Source organism: Eleutherodactylus coqui, chromosome 13 (assembly GCF_035609145.1).
Source record: "Eleutherodactylus coqui strain aEleCoq1 chromosome 13, aEleCoq1.hap1, whole genome shotgun sequence".
NCBI lineage: Eukaryota > Metazoa > Chordata > Amphibia > Anura > Eleutherodactylidae > Eleutherodactylus > Eleutherodactylus coqui.
Window position 1 is genome coordinate 51,788,644 of NC_089849.1, and position 19,132 is coordinate 51,807,775.

The 19,132-nt window shown below is 40.8% G+C and overlaps 1 protein-coding gene across 7 annotated transcripts in view; it reads right to left on the reverse strand.

Annotated features, from left to right (window-relative positions):
• PTPRT (protein tyrosine phosphatase receptor type T) overlaps positions 1-19,132 on the reverse strand; it is a 325,072-nt gene that overhangs the window by 107,974 nt on the left and 197,966 nt on the right. For all 7 annotated transcript variants that reach the window (XM_066586082.1, XM_066586080.1, XM_066586079.1 and 4 more), the window contains exon 7: positions 16,498-16,791. In XM_066586082.1, the coding sequence (XP_066442179.1) occupies positions 16,498-16,791 (294 nt within the window). The remainder of the gene's footprint in view (positions 1-16,497; positions 16,792-19,132) is intronic.

The window sequence follows — 19,132 nt, forward strand, 5'->3', positions numbered from 1 at the left end:
CTCTGACTAATACAGTCACACTCTATATACAGTTGAAGTCATCAGGTTATATATGCTTTGGTTGAAGTAATTAAAACTCATATTTATGCCCTACAGATTCATGGTCAACAAACTATACATGTACAAAGAGATCATTTCATTTATAATTCACTATATCAAATTTCCGGATGACTATGTCTTTCAATAGCTTGGAAAATTCCAGAAAATGATGTCATAGCTTTAGAAGCTTCTGATAGGCTAATTGACATCATTTGATTTCATGGAAGGTGAGCCTGTGGCAGTATTTTAAGGCCAACCTTCAAGGCCTACCTGCCTTTTTGCTTGACATCCTGGATAATCAAAAGACATCAGCCGAAAACACCATCCCAACTGTGAAAGGCGGCAACATCGTGTTGTGGGGTGCTTTGCTGCAGGAGGGATTGAATCATTTCACAAAGCAGATGGCATTACAAGGAAGGAAAATGATGTGAAGATATAGAAGGAACATCTCAAGACTTCAGCCAGGAAGTTAAAACTTGGGGGCAAATGGATTTCCAGATGGACAGTGACCCCAAGAAGAGTTCAAAAGTTGCGGCAAAATGGATAAAGTTAAGGTAATAGAGGGATCATTGCAAAAGTCCTGATTGTAATACCATAGAACAATATATGGGTAAAACTGAAAAAGCAAGGAGGAGTACAAACCTGACGGGGATTAAAATTCAGCAAATAATGTGCAAAGCTTGTAGGAAAAAGCTACCAGAAATGTTTGACTTAAGTTAGACAATAGTAACATAGTATGTTAGGCCACATGAAGACAATGTCCATCTAGTTCAGCCTGTTTCAACCTCTTTGTTGATCCAGAGGAAGGTAAAAAACCCCAAGAGGCAGAAGCCAATTAGCCCTTTCGGGGGGGAAAAATTCCTTCCAGACTCCCTAATGGTAGTCAGACTAATCCCTGGATCAACCTCTAAGACAATTAAAAAGGCAATGCTACCAAATATTAACCAAGTGTATATAAACATCTGAGCGTCTGGGACTGTGATGAAAGGACTAAAAGCTGAAATAAATCACTGTCTCTAATATTTTTATGACATTTCACATTCTTGAAATATAGAAGTGATCCTAAGTGACCTAAGAAAGGGAATGTGTACTAGGATTAAATGTCAGGAACTGTGAAGAACTGAGTTTTAATGAATGTGGGTATCGTGTACGGAAACTTATGACTTCAACTGTAAGTGAATAGAAGATGACACCAATGCGCAACATTTCTATGGAGAAACAAAGAGCAAAGAAAGTTGTGTGACTTCATATCTACTTCACAACTTTCAGGGTCTGTTGTGTACATTGTTTTGATGGTCATTGCATAACATTTCTATCTCAAGTCTAAACAGCTAGTCCTTTTCTGTCTTATTGAAGACAAGAAATAAAGAACACCCCAAATTTACGGGGTTTAAATAACGAGACTACTGGTTTTCACCAGATACAGATGGGCTAAGGAGATAAAGAAAAAAGCCAGTCAAAAGCAGCCTTACTAAAAATGATCAAGATGGACAAACATGAACAAGATTGTCTAGATTACTAGGAAGAAAGCAAATAATCAAAAAGCAGCAAGACATTCCAGGGAAGAACCTGAAAAGTGGTTGAGCTTCCACAAGCAATAAGTCTTGGACTCAGATACTAATCAGTAACCATGTACAAAAAGGCAAGGCAGAGATTTTAGCATGTATGTCACATTTAGTGGTGAAGGTGTCCATATACATTAGATAGCTATCGAACAGCCCCCCCCCCCCCCCCCCATACACACGCCTACACATACAGGTAGAGCTTGGACGAGCATGCATGTGTTCTCAACGAGGAAAGAGGAATAAGCTGTTGCCAGACCTCTGGAAGTGTCTTATCTTCTTTGTGAACAAAAGGATCAAGCAAGTTGAAGTCCAACTGCCTGATTCCTTTCTCTTCTGACATTGAATTTGGACACCTCCATACATATTAGATCGCATACAATATTTTTTTGTTTGGCTGTGGACATCAGACCAGAACACAAAGTGCACCAAAACAACAGCAGTTGTGCTGGCTCCAGAATAGAACAACTGGCCGGACACAACTGATGCATGAGAACCAGGCCTTATTTGGCTTACATATAGCTCTAGATGTGGTTATTTGTACACTATATGCACAGGGCGCCATCAAATAAAGGGCTATGCCAAAAAGAACAATAAATAGGAACACTTTTAAGTTTGAAGTTCTACTTGTACAGTATGTCAACCAGATGCATTTTGCCTATAGTATACAGTACATTCCTCCATGGTTGGCCTTAGCTATTGCAACCCATGTAGTTGCAGAGGGCACTTGTCGACTGCTTGTAGGGAGGGACACCAGGTAGATTCAGGCTGGGGGAGATTGCCCCCTTTATGTCCACCTGGACAAATGATCTTCTTCCTCTATACAGCAGTGTCTTGTGGAGCTACATGAATCATCCTCCTACCGGCTTTGTCTCCTCCCCTCTGATGATTTGAAGTGCTGCTATCACTCCATTAGCACCCCTGCAATACAACTGCTTAGTTCTGCTACAGGTGGTTATGTTATAAGGTTGGTTCTGGTATTACATCTATATACTGAGGTTGGTTTATGCCATGTTTAAATTAGGAGTTTGGTTTTGGTGTTGTATTTATGTTATAGGTTTTGTTCTGGTACTGTATTTATGCACTGAACTTGGTTCTGGTGCTGTATTTATGTAATTAGTTCGGTTTTGGTGCTGTATTTATGTACAAAGGTTGGTTCTGGTTCTGTATTTATGTACTGAGGTTGGTTGTGGTGTTGCATTCTGGTACTGAGCTTGCTTCTGGTGCTGTATTTATGTAATTAGTTTGGCTTTGGTGCTGTTTCTATGTACAAAGGTTGGTTCTGGTTCTGTATTGATGTACTGAGGTTGGTTGTGGAGCTGCATCTATGTACATAAAGTTGGGTCTAGTGAAGCATTTATGATATGAGCTTTGTTCTGGTCATGTATTTATGTTATCAGTTGGGTTCTGGTGCTGTATTTATGTACTTGGATTGGTCCTGGTACCAAATTTATCACTGAGCTGTTTTACTGTGGGTATGCTGCTATCGTGCTGGTTGCTGCACAAGCAAAATACAGGCTTTTCTTATAATGGGGAAAGGGTGCAAGAAAACATCACCACACAGGGTGCCCTCTAAAATAAGGCTGGCAATGCATTCCACATTGGAGACTTCTGAGAGCTGCCTGAATATGAACAAGGTTGATGATCCGCATTGACTTGTGCCATTTATTTATATTCTGTCACAAGTACTAATTTTTATGAAAATGAGGGAGAGAGTATAGAATTATTTTTGGATTTTTTTCTATTTCTGAAATATTATTGTAAGGCAAAATTACACTTGGACGACATTTCTTATTTTCCCATTTTTGGCCATAAGCTAAAGCATTAACATCCAGTGGCCAAGTCATTATTAAGGGTGAGATTTCCTTTTAATAGTAACACATGAAAGAAATAGACATTCTCAGTGCACTTATGCAAATCATTAAAAGGAACATCAATATTGCTAAAGCTGTCCTGCCAAACACCAGCTCGAAAGAAAAGTGATGTATATTTGAGGTCATTGGCAAGAAATGGATGTACCTTCTACTTTTATATCATGGACTGTGCTAATAAACATGATATTGTAACCACGGAGGAGAAAGTGCACATAATTTATGTCTGACTTATTTATTCTTGGAATATTGCAGTAGGTCTGAAAAAGCAATATTCAATTTTATCTATCATTTCACTTAAGTGTTTGATTGCATGAATAGCTTAGGGACTACATGATGTGCATACATATCTCGCCATGAAATAGTAAGGAAAATATCACATAGAAAGTAGAAGAAATGGCAATTTCTTAAAGGATCTATGCAAAATAGCTGCCCTCCAGAAGCAAGGAAACTGTCTTTCTAGTACCACCTATAACTGACTATCCTGTAAGCCAATCTTTGACACTGTAGCCACATTGTATAGAAGGTACATCTCATAAGAGGCACTAGCGAGAGTTGCCTGCCTTCTGGACAAGTTCTATTTTGCATACTTTTCCCAAGGTACATTGCTTTTAAGACTCCCCTATACCAGCTGGATCTCCACAAGGAAAATCAGGACCTCCGAGGGCTTAGCCTACAGCTAAGTGTGGTATCTAATCAGATGTGATACAAGTTCTCTCAATGCCCAAGGCAGTGGTTTCAGCATTAGACTCCCATACCTTTTGTCCCTATCATTCATCATGGATGGATAAGTAATTATTCAGTTTCCCCTATCAATCCCTAATGTTTTTATTTATACCACATACTTCCCATCTCATGCTACCCTATTTGAATATGTGCATTTCTTAACACTGGTCCAGTTGGACACACTACCATGCATTAGTGTGACATGCACCGTTTTCTTTCCAATGCACTCAAGGGAAACATGCATTGGACCTGGGCATACAAAAATTATTTTATAAATCTATAAACTGCACCCCTTCCAAAGGTACCTTATGTGGCTGCCTACTCTGCCAGCCTTTGTATATAACTCCCAACCCTTGGCTCAGCTGGATTTATGAAAAGGCTCATAGAGCGAATGGATATAATGTATATGGAAACTGAGATTCAGACTTATTAGGGCATCTCACCAATCTGGATGGATGTTGTTCATGGATCAAGTATAGTCAAACAACAATCCAGATTTGGTACACAGGTAAGTAGCAGTAGTTTGTAGAGTGAGCCAGGGATATAGTCAGAGGAAATCCAAGTTCATTACATAGATAAGGCAGCAACAAACTAGATACGAGACAGGAAGAACAAAAATTTTGCAAAGAGGAAGCGCTAGGGCAAGGCTTATATAGGAACTCCACATGTGGGGTCAGTTAAGGCTCTTTTAGACACAACGATTTTCGCTCAAAAATAGCTCAAAGCAATCTTTTGAGCGATAATCATTATGTCTAACTGCACTGACGTTGTGCAGTTTTCGTTTAGTTGTCGTTGATCTTTTGGACTGCTGAAAGATCAGCAATCAGTTATCATGAATTCACAGCGGGATACAGCTGATATACTATTGTTTCAGGCTGTGTTCTTCATCCCCTGCTTGGAGCGCTCGGCTGTAAAACAGCCGGGCGCTCCAAGCGGGGAACAGCTGGATGCAGAAGACGAGCGGCCCTGCTTGTCTTCTGCATTCCCCGCTTGGAGGGCTCAGCTGTATAACAGCCGGGCGCTCTGAACAGGGGACAGCTGGATGCAGAAGACAAGCGGCCTCGCTTGTTTTCTGCAACCCCCGCTCGGAGCCCAAGGTGATCGCTCAATGTTTGAGCGATCACTTTGCACTGTAAAAAAGCACTCAACGATTATCGCTCAAAAATCGTCAAAAGATTTTTGGAGCGATAATCGTTGTATCTAAATTAGGCTTTAATCAATTAAGGCAAGATACTCCAAGAGGCAAGAAACTGCAACCGGGTTACTCTTTAGCTAGACTCTTAACGCAATGTAATATCACGGTGTGTTGTGCTATCAAGGTGGTTTATTTACACTAAGAATTACTTTACAACAGATTTGTTCGGTTAAGATAGGATCACATCCCATTTGGAGGCTGACTAGTACAGTGTCTAGTAGCTCAGTTAGAAGAACTACCTTGGATGCAGAAGTTTCTAGGTTACAATTCAACAGAGTCCTTTTACATAGGTACAGTAACAAGCACTGATCGAAAATATAATAAGCCAATTGGTGCCCATTGGTTTTACACTCTGCAATTACCATGCCGTGGGTCGTAAATACATTCGTTAGGGGCAATTATTCTACCTGCTTAAAAAAAGCAACAAAGGAGCATTTTATCACTTGTTGTGTGATCACTGGGCACCTTTGAAAATGTGATTGTTTGGCTGATCCTCAGCTTTTGTAAAAGACCCTTAAGATGTCCTAGAAATGTTCTCAGACTTCTGCTGTCAATGCAGTGAACATCAGAGATTTCTATTTTCTGTTGGATTGGATTATCCAAAAGATTTTGCATTGCTTTTGATAATTTTCTAATCTCACTAGCTGAATTGCTCTTGCTGTAAGCTGGGAAGCTGCCTTTGGCTTAGATCCTTTGGCACACTATGGACCACCCAACATTGTGATCTACAGCAGTAATACATGCCTGGTGGTCCTCATGTGCCTGATTTGAGACACCTAGGGAAGGCCAAACTCAAATTGTGCAGCTGCCGTCTTTAGGATTAAGATGGGGCATAAATGCTCCACTATCCTGAATGCTCCATAGACTACATAGAATGAAAGAACTACCGTACTGTTTTCTCCTGTGTTATGGAGACACCATGATGTCTTTCCCTTTTTGTGCATGTCTATAGGTGAGCTTTTTATACAGTATCCTACCAAAAGTATTTGGACAATCCTATCAGCACAATGGATTTTGTCTTATTAGCATGTCATATGTCCTAAACCGTGTACATAATATACAGACCATTGAAGGTGTCGGCCACAGTTTGTGACGGGACCTGCATGTTACTGCATATACGGGTTATGGTACTGCACACAAGTCATCCATTATGAAGCACAATGTATCATCCGTCTACAATGGTGCAAGGAACATTGTCATTGGACAGTTGAGCAATGGAAGAATGTTCTATGGAGCAATGAATCATGCTACTCCATCTTAAAATCAGATGAACACATCTGGGTGTGAAGGATGCCTGGAGAATGTCTTTTGCGTGTGTTATGACACTAGTTAAGTACAGCGGAGGTTCCGTTATGGTCTGTAGATGTTTATGTGACATGGTCTCGGTCCAGTTGTAGAACCATGAACATGGTGGTGTACCTTGACATTATAGACCTTAATGTGCTGCCAACAATGTGGTAATACTCTGGGAATGGTCGGCTATACTTCCAACAAGACAACGTGCCTTGTCACAAATCATACACTGCTTTTTGTTGCTTTGAGGATATGGATGTTCCACGATGTTTGGACTGGCTGCACAAAGTCCCGACCTGAACCCTACTGAACATCTTTGGGTTGAACTAGAATGTCAGGTCATGAACAACATCCATCCACTTTGAGAAAACTCGACGGACATTTACAGGATAAATATAGGGAATACCAGCTGAAGTGTGCCATGGAGAGTATCCAATGTCATTAAATCAAAGGAGACCCCGATAAGTATTAGCATTCATAAATAAATACTACTTTTGACTCTTGCTCAGGTGCCTCATTACTTTTGGTAGAATAGTGTATATTAGTGATGAATGTTCCCTCCGCATTTTGTCAAAACCCTGAACAGTCTTCACTTCTGAAAAGTTGTTCCCTATGTAATAAAACATAAGTAGAAAAATGCTGAAAGCAAATACAGCTGTATTAAAAAGTTATACGTGTTCCAACACCTTGACCTGGCTGAATGTGATATGCAGCCCTTTGATTAAGTCAATTGGCACATTTGAGGTCCCCATTATGTGCTGAGTTACACATAACTGATCTGTCGTTGGTTGACAGGCTCAATAAGTAACCACTGGGAATTAGATGTCTCCGGCTGGATATGTTTGCCTTGTGCCTCCTTTCTGCAGGGGCGATTTGGTTATTTGGCTACAGTGAGTACATTGGGGAGCTGCAGATGACAAAGTTCCGTTAGTACATCAGTGCGTGTTACCCAACATTGGAGGTACATGTAATACTTCGGGTTTAAACTTGTGAAAAGTGACTAAGTAGAAGAAATAAATGAAAACAATAGACAGAAAATACTGAAAAGAACATCAAAGCAAGATGAAGGCTTAGATTACGATTTACTTATATTCTCATGTTCGCAGCGCATTTCCTATTTAGATTACAATAACCTTCCACTAACCAAGACAATGTCGAGTCTTTTGAAGAAACGCTCATTCTTTACGAGTTGCCATTAAGCGCACAGTACGTAGTTTTCATATACAAATACGCACTTAATGGCATTGAGTGTATTGTGTGATTATTACTATAAAGCACAATTTCATCTCTAAGTGAACACTTATTAATCCATATCTAAAGGAAATACACACAATGATGGAATAGACGTTCACAGCTGGTCTATCCGAAGACTTATGCAATGGATACACAAACCACAAAATACATTCAATTGCAATGTAAGCCTGTTTTACGTTATTTCCAATGGGTTAATGTAGCATTTTTTTAATCTACTATATTATTAGGAGGAAATCTTGTTGCCAATTACCGAGTGGGTTGGGGGTGGGGCTGGAAGAGAGAGAAGAGAGTGGCTTCCCAGGGAGCCGTCATTGTATTCCTCGCGGCATGGTGCATTGGTTCTCCGCAGAAAGACGGCACTAGACTCCCTTCATTACAATAAATACACCTCATTTTACCTGCAGGGATCCTAGGCCTAGTGCCGCCTTTTCCTACTGCATGAATCCAGGAGGTTGGGGTAAGACGGGGAGCGGAACACAGGTGACGCAGGTGTTTAACTATTCTGGGTCTTTTGAGAGTTCATGAACATATAATAAACTTTACCAATGGATGAACATATGGGCATGCAGATATGCAGACATACATATTAATACATGCATATATTATATCAAAAAAGTTATGTATGGTTATAAATGAGAGGAAAATGTAATATACTACGCCGTCTTTTCCAGATTTTGAAGCCCCTGTGGGCATAAGCACCAGGATTCGTGGATTCTGCATGCATTTTGCACCTCATAGTTACAAAAAAAAAATCTCATCTCAATATATATAACATAGCAAGCTCCAATTTCAATAAGCAGGAAGTATAAATCGGTACACAGGGTTTGCATATATTGACAGTGAGTATAAATACACACGGAGATTGCGAGGCGCGTCTTTAAATATTCAGAGCTCTAAAAAGAAACAATAGCAGCAATAGCACACAGCAAGAGAGGGGAAGCATAGAAAATAGTTAGAGATGGGATGGAGGGAGATGTGCAGAACACTAGAGTGGATGGGATACATAAAGAGGCATAGAACACAATGACAGGAAATGAGAAGCAGTAAGAACAGGCATAGCACCCAGCAATAGAAGTGACTGAACACAGTGAGAGAGGCAATGACACACAGAAGAGTGTTAAAACACTGCGAGAAAGGGAGTAGGACAGACAAAGTGGAAAAGAGAGAGAAAAGATGTAATGAGTTAACCCCATTTCATATACCTGTCTTTATAGGATTAAACTGGTATGTGTGTTTAAGGACCTTTCTATAGAGGTCACATGACTGTGCTTTTTAACCTAACTTTGTTGCTGTGGATTAACAGGACCTGAGCATGCCTGTTGATTGGTTAATGACTCAGGGATAATAAGCAAATCCTATTCAATATGCTGTGGTGTGACTCAGCAATTATTGCAGAGAGCCTTGTGAGGAGTGAGCTGCCCCAGTGTTGCTGAAGAGTAAGGGCAGGCTCACACAAGTGTAATTTAATTGTGTATTACATGTGCGTAATTTTCGGTGAAAGGATCCAATGAAAGTACATGTACTTTTATTGATCCATTCACATTTGTGTATATACATTGCATATAATCCACATAAAAAAAGAACGCAGCATGTTCTATTTTACTGCGTATTAGGGCTTTTACCTACTAGCGTTTTTTTTAACGCTGTGATATCGCTGCGTTTTTTTACTGCTAATGTCAATGGGATTTTCTAATGTTAAAATCGCACAAAAATCACAGTAGCGCAAACTTGCGATTTGTGCGATGCGATTTTAACATTAGAAAGTCCCATTGACATTTCGGGTAAAAAAACGCAGTGATATGGCAGCTTTAAAAAAAAAAGCAAGTGGGTAAAAGCCCTTATGCATGATAGAGCACTATTGTTCGCTATGGGCACATAATAAACGCTGTACATATACTGCGGCATTTATATGCACCGTCGCTAAGTGTCTAAGTTAGTTCAGAGAAGGCTCCTATTTTCAACCAGCATGTATGGAGTTATTTACATCTGGCCAGATATACGCTTTTATCTAAGCAGTCCCCCCATTCCTCCCTCTCCCCGTCTCTCTGCCTCTCTCCTCCACTCCTGCGTTTGAAATGGGAGGGGGTGGAGCTAATCTCCGCTCTGTCTCGCCCACTCCTATTGCTGTCTATGGACAAGGGGAGTCCGCCTCTTTTTTTGCTGCAATGTTTATATTTCACTTTTCACTTTTTATTATTTACACAAGGCTCTATCCTATTGATTCTCCTATTTTTGGTGATCAATCAGTGGAACTGGTTGCCAAGGGAGGTGTTGAGTCCTCCTTCAATGGAAATGTTCAAACAAAGGCTGGACAGACATCTTTCTGGGATGATTTAGTGAATCCTGCAATGAACAGAGGGTTGGACGAGAAAGGCAAATGAAGAAGGTGAAAGCAAGCTGAGCATATGTGCTACTCTCTATTACAGTCCATAGAAGTTACAATAACTTCTATAGACTACAATAGGCTAAAAGTGACCCTTACTGGCAGACTGGACCAATGTTCAGCTAAGTAATTTTATAAATCTAGTTAGCCTTTACAGTATTTGGTTTCAAGAAAATCCTCTCTGAAAGTAATCTATTAAATGACAGAAAGGGATTAAAATTCTGCTGGCTGCTACTACTACAATCTCATGTCCATGGTGACTAGAAGACTGTCCCTATAATGTTGGCCATCAGAGATTTCAGCTTGCCCAATCCCATTGTTTTCTCCCAAGAGGCACTAGTGATGTCTAGCTTAGCCCAATCTTCCACTCACATAATAAAAGTAATTTGGCACTCAGACAACCCAAAGGAGGAAATAGTACAGCAAGAAAAGAAATGCGAATGACAGGCAGTGAGAGAGAAAACAGCAAGATATTAGAAAAAAGGATTAGAAAAACTACAAAGTAGCACCAGATGCCCAATGGAGCAGATCAAATACGGGTGGCACAAAGTTGTATGATCAGTATACCCAAATGATATGGAACCACACTTGCCACTTTTACAACCAATTTATGTTACCCCAGTGCTTCTAAAACAAATGACGGAACTTTGCAAAAGATTTATTAAAAAATGTCCTACTGTTTTGTTTCTACAGCTTTGATGCATGCCTATATGTCTCTATGGTAACAGGCAACAAACAAACCCTATATAATCTGATCCTGCAGTCATATTTTCTTCTATCTGCCCCCCTACATATTCCCAACCAATTAAATGTATGTTAACATAAAGTTGGGGACAGATGGAAGAGAGTGCGAGTGCACGATCAGACTACACAAGGTTTGTTTGTTGTCTGTTACCAAGGAAATGTATAGGCGCTGTAGAAATAAAACAACAGGACATTTTTTAAGAACTATTACAAAGTTGCTTTAATTATCATTATAAATGGACTGGTACAGTAAAAAAAATGTTGCAAAGGTTGACATGGCTTTTAAAATGGTTTTCCTTAGGATAGGTCATGAATTGGTACTGTCTGACTTTGGCATCGGTTCCGAGCACTGCAGCCCCTATGAACAGCTGATAGGGGGAGGTGACCACCGCCCATCTGATATTGATGAATATCCTAAGGATAATATGGACCACCACCACCAAGCACATGACTATAGGAAAAATAGCAAATATTAAAGAAAGGACCTCTTTAGGTGCTTCAGTTTACATCATCATACCTGTAACCAGAAGACAGGAAGTGTGATGCTTTTCTATGCCCCATCTCTTTTCCATGATCCTTGGGTTGATTTTCTGCACTTTTTTGTTTCACAGCTTTTCCGCGTTTGCTCCTTTGTCATGCTGGTGCTAGGCAGTGACAGGAGCACTTCTCTAGAGGTGTTGGCTGATTTGGTTGGCTGTGAGCTGGATTGTTCAGTTAGCCAATCACTATTTGTGTACATTTATTCCAGCCCCTCCTCTCAGAGGGTGCTGGTTATTCTCTTGTCTGCAGTCTAGTTTGAGCATGCATGCGATCAGATCTCTGTCTGCTGGAATTCTGTCCGATTCATGTCTGTATCCTCTCTAATTCATGTTTGACTTCTGTTTGAATCATGCCTGACTCATGTCTGTGTCTTGTCTGATTCCTGTCTGCTTCTTGCCTTGTCTGAACATAGTCATACATAATGTCTAACTGCTGAACCGTGCCTGAACCTGAGTGCTGTCTGTTTTGTCTGCTCTTGTCTGACTCCTGGTCTGAACACTGTCTGACTTTGGTCTGTAGTCTGAAGGTGTTTTAGATCTTGATGGTTATACCTCTTCTTGTTCTACACCGCTGTTAAGATAAGTCAGTCTGTTGTTTTACTTATAAGCTGGAGTATTGTAACATCTTTATCCATATGCTAGTCGTTACATTTCCTTGTGTCATCTAGTAACATAGTATGCTAGGCTGAAAGAAGACAATGTCCATCCAGTTCAGCCTGTTTCCACCCCCACTTGTTGACCCAGAGGAAGGCAAAAAAAACGTCAATAAGGTAGAAACCAATTTAGCCTATTGTGGGGGGGGGGGGGGGGGGAAATCCTTACTGACGCCATAATGGCAGTCATAATAATTCCTGGATCAATGTTTGAAAGTTCCTACCTAACTCCAAGACCCGGATCAACAAACCTGCTGGTTATTTAATATCAATAGAAGAGGTCTATTACGAGAAGGTGTGCAGCTGCAATGTCTGTGAAAGAGACCGTAGATACTCAAAAGCATCATTCGAGCTGGAATCAAAGCAGCGACCTAAAAATTGCTAATAATCTACTACAATCCTCTAATGTACAGTTCAGTAATGTACAGTCATCTAATGTTTTTATTATTCCCTGTTGCCATCTAGGGAAGCTAGGCTTATCCTAAGTTTCTGATATGGGGCTGTCCTTATCAGGGCGATCACAATGCTTATAGATTCCTCATTTTTGCTCTTTATTTGGCATATTATGTTATCTGCATTTGTTCTAAATAAATATATATATTTCATTTATCTGAGTTTATCGTTTTCGCATTTGTGGCATATTCTCATCCAGTCTGAACGTTACATTTGTGTCTGTGCAGGCCATGTCAGAATGAGTTCCAAGTAAGTCATTTTAAGAACATTAATATTTTCGTCCTTTTAAGACACTTATATTTTCGCTGTGTTGGCCTCATATAGATAAAATCCCCGCACAGATGTATCTGGTATTTTCAGGACATGATATTCACCCCCATGTAGCCAAGTAAGGATAAACCATGCACGGACGTGACAATTTGGTAATGTCATAGAACTTGTGGAACAGAGTATTCTGTACAGGTTCTCACCACCCTTTAAAAGAAGGGGTAAGGCCAATGTTGGCTATCCCCATCAGCGAGCATGTCCTTCTTAATGGTACATTCAACCCTTGATCACCAGTGCTTAATATAAGAATGACTTAACTCTAAAAGGAATAGAAGGCTTGTTGGTCCAAAGTTAACAATGCTGTAGAGAGAAAATGATCATAGCCATAGCGAAAAGTCCAAATTCATGTAATTCAAATAGGAAAGTCTAGCTGTGTATGCATAATCCCAACACATTTACATTATCAACTATAAGTGCAATTACAGTATTGAGGTATCTAAAGAGAGGCATATCAGTGGTCATTTGCATTTTGGTCCTAAGACCTTTCAGTGCAGTAGAATTCCGGGCACCTCAAAATTCCATTAAAAGCAGTCGGTGGCATATATCTAGTAGTAGAAAGCTTCTAAGACAAAGGTTACTTTGAAAAACATGAATGGAATTGAAAAGCAGCAGGCCCTCTCTCATCTATTTTCCGGATAAAGTAATAGAAATGCAGAGAGCAGGATACTTAGCACCCCACACCGTGAGTGGGACGGAGGTGTGAAGTGATACTTGCTACTCTGAGTAGAAGGTTGGAGATAGCACTTAGCAATAAGTGGCAGTCTGAAGCCTTGCACCAATTATAGCCGTCACATACCTACAGCTACCAAATATTGGCACTGTCCGCCCCTTCTCTCTATTACGTCCTAAAGAGACCTCTTGAATGTACTTCGAAATGTCTATTTATTAGCAAAAGGAGGTTTTTAATGTGCATTAGACCAGAGCAGGAAAGCCTTACTTTATGACAGTTGAGATAGGGTCTAGGAAATAGCAGCAATAAGGTCAGAATATTAAATCATAGCTTTTCAGCTGCAAAATGACCACTACTTATAATAACAGCCATCGATATATATTAAAACTGCTCTACTCTATAAAAAGCAAGAAAACTATTTTTGTTGTAAATGTAAGCCACCCAAACTTAATGAAAACGAGCAGAAACTCAATAATGATGCCCGAGGCATATAATGTTGTCTACATTTGTGTTCTCCATGTGCAACTATTCCCATACTATTGTAGTCTTAGGACTTTGGATTGGCGCTATTTGACCTTTTTATTCTTGCTGTGCCTGGTATCGAATCATTTGCCATTTCAATACTGTGCATCAAATGTCTTTTCTAAAAAAAATGCATATGTACCGTGAACCTAGTGCAGGATTTAATGATGCCGAATGTGAATATGCTGAATAGTTATATTTAATATTTATACATTAGTAATGAGAACATATTGAGGGATGTTTATTAAAACTGGGCAAAAATAGAAGAGACCGATTTTTTGAAAAGGTGCATAGCATTTAAAAAGATATTCTAGGACTTTTACTATTGATGAGCTATCCTTAGGCTAGGTCATCAATAGTTGATTAGCCGGGGTCGGATAGGTCATCAATAGTTGATTAGCGATGTTCCACCGCTTGAGATCCCTGCTGATCAGCTTACCATCCAGCCTGCTGTCAGAGAAGGAAGTGTAATAGCTAGCTTCACTCCCATTGAAATCAGTGGGAGCAATGCCTTCTATTACACATCTGGCTGGCTGCTCATTGGAGTTAGAGCCATATGTTTAATATGAGGCACCGCTCCCATTGATTTCAACAACCACGGTGATGACATCCGGCCTGCTGCACTGACAGCGGACAAAATGATCCCCTAATTGGCAAGGATTCTGAGAAGCGGACCCCCTGCAGATCAACTATTGCTGACCTATCCTGAGGACAGCTCATCAATAGTAAGTGTCCCGGAATACCCCTTTAGCGAAATGTTGACTGGCTTTTACCAATTTCTTAGTGGGCACCATCACAAGGAACTCCAAATTGTGAGTTCCTGGTAGGCTGCTATAAGAGTGGGTGGTTGACCTTAAGTGCCTTCTCCCTATTTCTTACAGTAATTGGCATGAATGATATGCATCCATGAGAAGTCCCACCCCATTGTTTCTGCACTACCTGCACAGCATTGCCATCTTAAACTGGGCCGCTGCTGGATGGACACATGACCAGACCTGACCTGTCCATCAGCAGCTTCCATTGAATAACATGGTGCCCACTAGAGATGAGCGAACTTGCTCGGCCCCGCCCCTTTTTCGCCCGAATACCGCGATTGTCGAGTACTTCACTACTCGGGTGAAAAGTACTCGGGTGCGTCGGGGAGAGGCGTGGCGGCGTGGGGGGTAGCAGCGGGGAACAGGGGGGAGCCCTCTCTCTCTCCCTCTCCCCCCCACTCCCCGCTGCAACCCCCCGCGCCGCCACAGCGACCCCCGAATTTTTTCGCCTGAGTACGGAAGTACTCGAAAATCGCGGTATTCGGGCGAAAAAGGGGCGGGGCCGAGCACGTTCGTTCATCTCTAGTGCCCACCATGGCAGATGAACGCATGCATAGTACTATGTGTCATGTTATGCAATGGAGGCTGCTGGCGGATGGGTCTGGTCACGTGCCCCTCCATCACTAAGCATGTTTATGATAGCAATGCTATACGACCAGTGCAGAGGCGAGAGAATGGGATACTCACAGACACAATGATGACATTAGCAAGTGATGCTTTACAGAGTTTCTGTAGAGAGAACTTATAATAATACAATATAAAATCTATAACGTGGCCAACCCCTTTAAAAGAAATGTTTTTCTATTAGATTTCATGAAAAGTAGCTTCAGGTAATTAAAGTAACCCTCCACTTTTGGGACAAAATATTACATGTAGATGATCTTCTTGGCAGTCTCTCAATTCTGTCAGTTCCAGGTATAATTTGAGGATGGCTAAGATTTTGCCATCTTTGGACTACCTAATCACACATAGTGCATTGGCAGTGTTAGGACTACCAATGTATTATACCTGCTGTGTAATTGGCCAGCACTGCTTACATAATTAGTGTTGGTGAATCACAGAGCAGTGCATACATAGTTAGAAAATGGCGACAAACATCTTGGTTTCCCGAAAATGGCACCAGGAGCCAATTGAATGGATTTGTGGCTGAGAATATCATCTATGGGCAACTTTCTGGTACAGGGAGAGAATTGTGTTCCAAAACCAGGGAGTCATCCATTCCTACCAATCCACTGATTTCCACCTGCTGGCATTCTTTACTATCAGAGGCAGAACATGGCACTAATTAGAGGAATTTTTTTTTTTTTTTAAATATACTAGTACCATGAAGCGATAACTTGGGACTTTAAGTGATCAAGTGTTCTCAAATATTGTATAATACTACCTGTAATTAGTCATTTGTATCCTTAAGGTCAAACATATACTCCAAATATAATTAAACCACAACCCACCTGCACATTTTGTCCTAGTTGTAAGAGGAGGTCCTGGTGGTCCAGTGCCACCTTCGCCTGGACGAGTCAACAAGACACGTATTTCATACTCCACATCTGGATCTAGGTGCCATAGTTTGTATGTAGGTCCATCCATGACATGGGTCTCAGCCCAGCTTCCTGATGTAGTCCGGTATTCCACTTCCTTCAGAACAATTGGTCCATCACCAATGATTGAGTTGGCATTTGGTTTAATCCACAGATATGTAGCTCCTACTGCCAAAAGTTCAGGAGGTGCAATAGGCTTTGGTGGTTCTGGTAGGATAAAGAGGTAAGTACATAACCATTAACAAATGTAAACCATTTCATTCTGTAGCCACAATGAGGTGCAGGAAAAGGGTGGAGCTTGAATATATCAGCAAAGGCCTCTTGTGAGAGCAAAGTTGTATTAGGGCCCAAGAAAATATTTAAGGCTGTATACTAAAGGGATATCGTCTGGGATGATTTAGTGAATCCGGCACTGAACAGGGGGTTGGACCCGATGACCCTGGAGGTCCCTTTCAACTCTACCATTCTATGATTAAAGGGAGGTGCGGCCATCTGTTTTAGATGCCACAGCAGGAAGCCATAGGTGTGATGTGAACCAATGGGAGATAAACCAAAAAAAGCCTGTAAAGGTACAAGATTTCCAAAGTGAAGAGAGATGAGAGGGAGGAAATTGATAATCTAACTTTTCATTATTAACAATCAGCAAATACAAACATGTTTCAAGGTAAGAAGCCTCTTCTTCAGGGACAAGCTGGAAGCGGACACTTAGTACAGCCTGAAAAGCATGTAGAGCAAGCAGAGTACCCATGAGCATGTGACGTCACGAGTATTCCACCTGCTCTACATGCCTTTCAGGCTGTACTAAGTGCCCCCTTCCAACCTTTCCCTGAAAAAGAGGCTTCTTGCCTCAAAACGTGCTTGTATTTGCTGGTCGTCCTGCTACTGGCTTTTTTTGGTTTACCTCCCATTCATTCTGTAGCAAGACAATATTTTGTGAATGGACTTTCTAACTCTAAACCCATAAGTCGAAAAATGAAAATTGACTGCATGACAAATATATTATTGGGCAGGAATATCAGGCACCATCATGTAAATCTGCAGCAGAAAATGCAAGTCATCTGAGTTATGAAATAGCCAAAGTGGTAATTATTGCAATAATTCCATTAATAATCACTGTTATACATATTTTTATTGCAGCCATTTGTATGTCACATCTGAATTATTATCGCCCTCAGTGGAATGCCTCCTGTAAGGTACGACGAGAACCTTTCCTTTAGTGTTCATAGCGTGGGGCTTTGTTGCTTGAACTTCATCAAAACCCAATTTAATGAAAAACAATTTCAGACAGAAAATCAAATGTGAATCCGATGATTTTTAATTTTAAAGTCCCAAATTACTGATGATTTGGACCCATTTCGATCACAAAAATGAAAACCGTGTTCAGATGTAGACGTGCACTTCAAAGGTTGTCCACAGAAATGAAGCAGGTCACTTCTCCAATTCTTGCAACTTTTTTCTTCATGCCAGAAATGATTTCTGAACCATTTGATACAAATATTCTTTGCTCTTAAGAAAAGTCACTGTTTCTTCATTTCGGTGCAGGCCTGTAGATTGGGGACAGGACCTGCTTGTTCTCAAGATAATTTTTAAATGTCATAAATAGAGATGAGAAAACGGTTCCGCCTGATTCACCAATTTGGAGATTCTCCAGTCCATATCACACATTAGATGAATCGATTCTCCTAATATTTCTTAAATTGCCCCAAAAAGAGATTCAAACCTGACACTTGCTACAGGCTGATGAATCACAAATCTATTCACCAATCATAAAATCATGTGTTTAAAGAAAAAAAAAAAAGGTAATTTCCGGTCATAAAATGCCAAATCCTCTGAAGTTTTTTGTTCCTTTATCTTTTAGAGTCTATATAGTCCCATTACAGCCTATTTAACAACCCCTGGAGGCCAAAATTGCAACGTTTGGAACTTGTACACTGTGCCCAGTAATTTTTTACAAAAAGTGGCCAGGGTTTTGTTTTAGAGGGGGAGGGGGGTTACGCATGGCCCATTATTTTAACTATAATCTTTGGCAGAAACTGGCATAAAGTATATGCCTCTTTAATACATTTGTTGCTCGGTGCAGGGATTACTTAGGGTGGATTCCCATCTGCGTTGGAACCTCAGATGCAAATCCAACTCAAAACACCGGAACAAAGAGTTCTGCATGCAGCACTTTTTCTTCCGGCTAAAAACTGGGTAGCTGAGCGGAAACCAAATGGACCCCATTATAGTCCATGTAGTCTGTTTGGTGCTGTTCAGCCATTTGGCCGCGGGGATTCTCCTTTTCTGTTCCCTGAGCACACATCTGAAACCACCCCATTCCTCCCCGCTCTCCCCCCGCTGCTCCCCGCCCCCCGCCGACAGCCGAGACGAGTGGGCAGGTACTCGCATGAGGCACTACTCGCTCGAGTAGTTTGACTTAGCGAGTACGCTCGCTCATCTCTAGTGACTACCCACTACAGTTTTTTTTTTACTGCGAAATTCGCAGCGTTTTTTTTTCTGCAGGGGTCTATGGGACTTGTAATGTTAAAATCGCAATTGCGCAAAATCA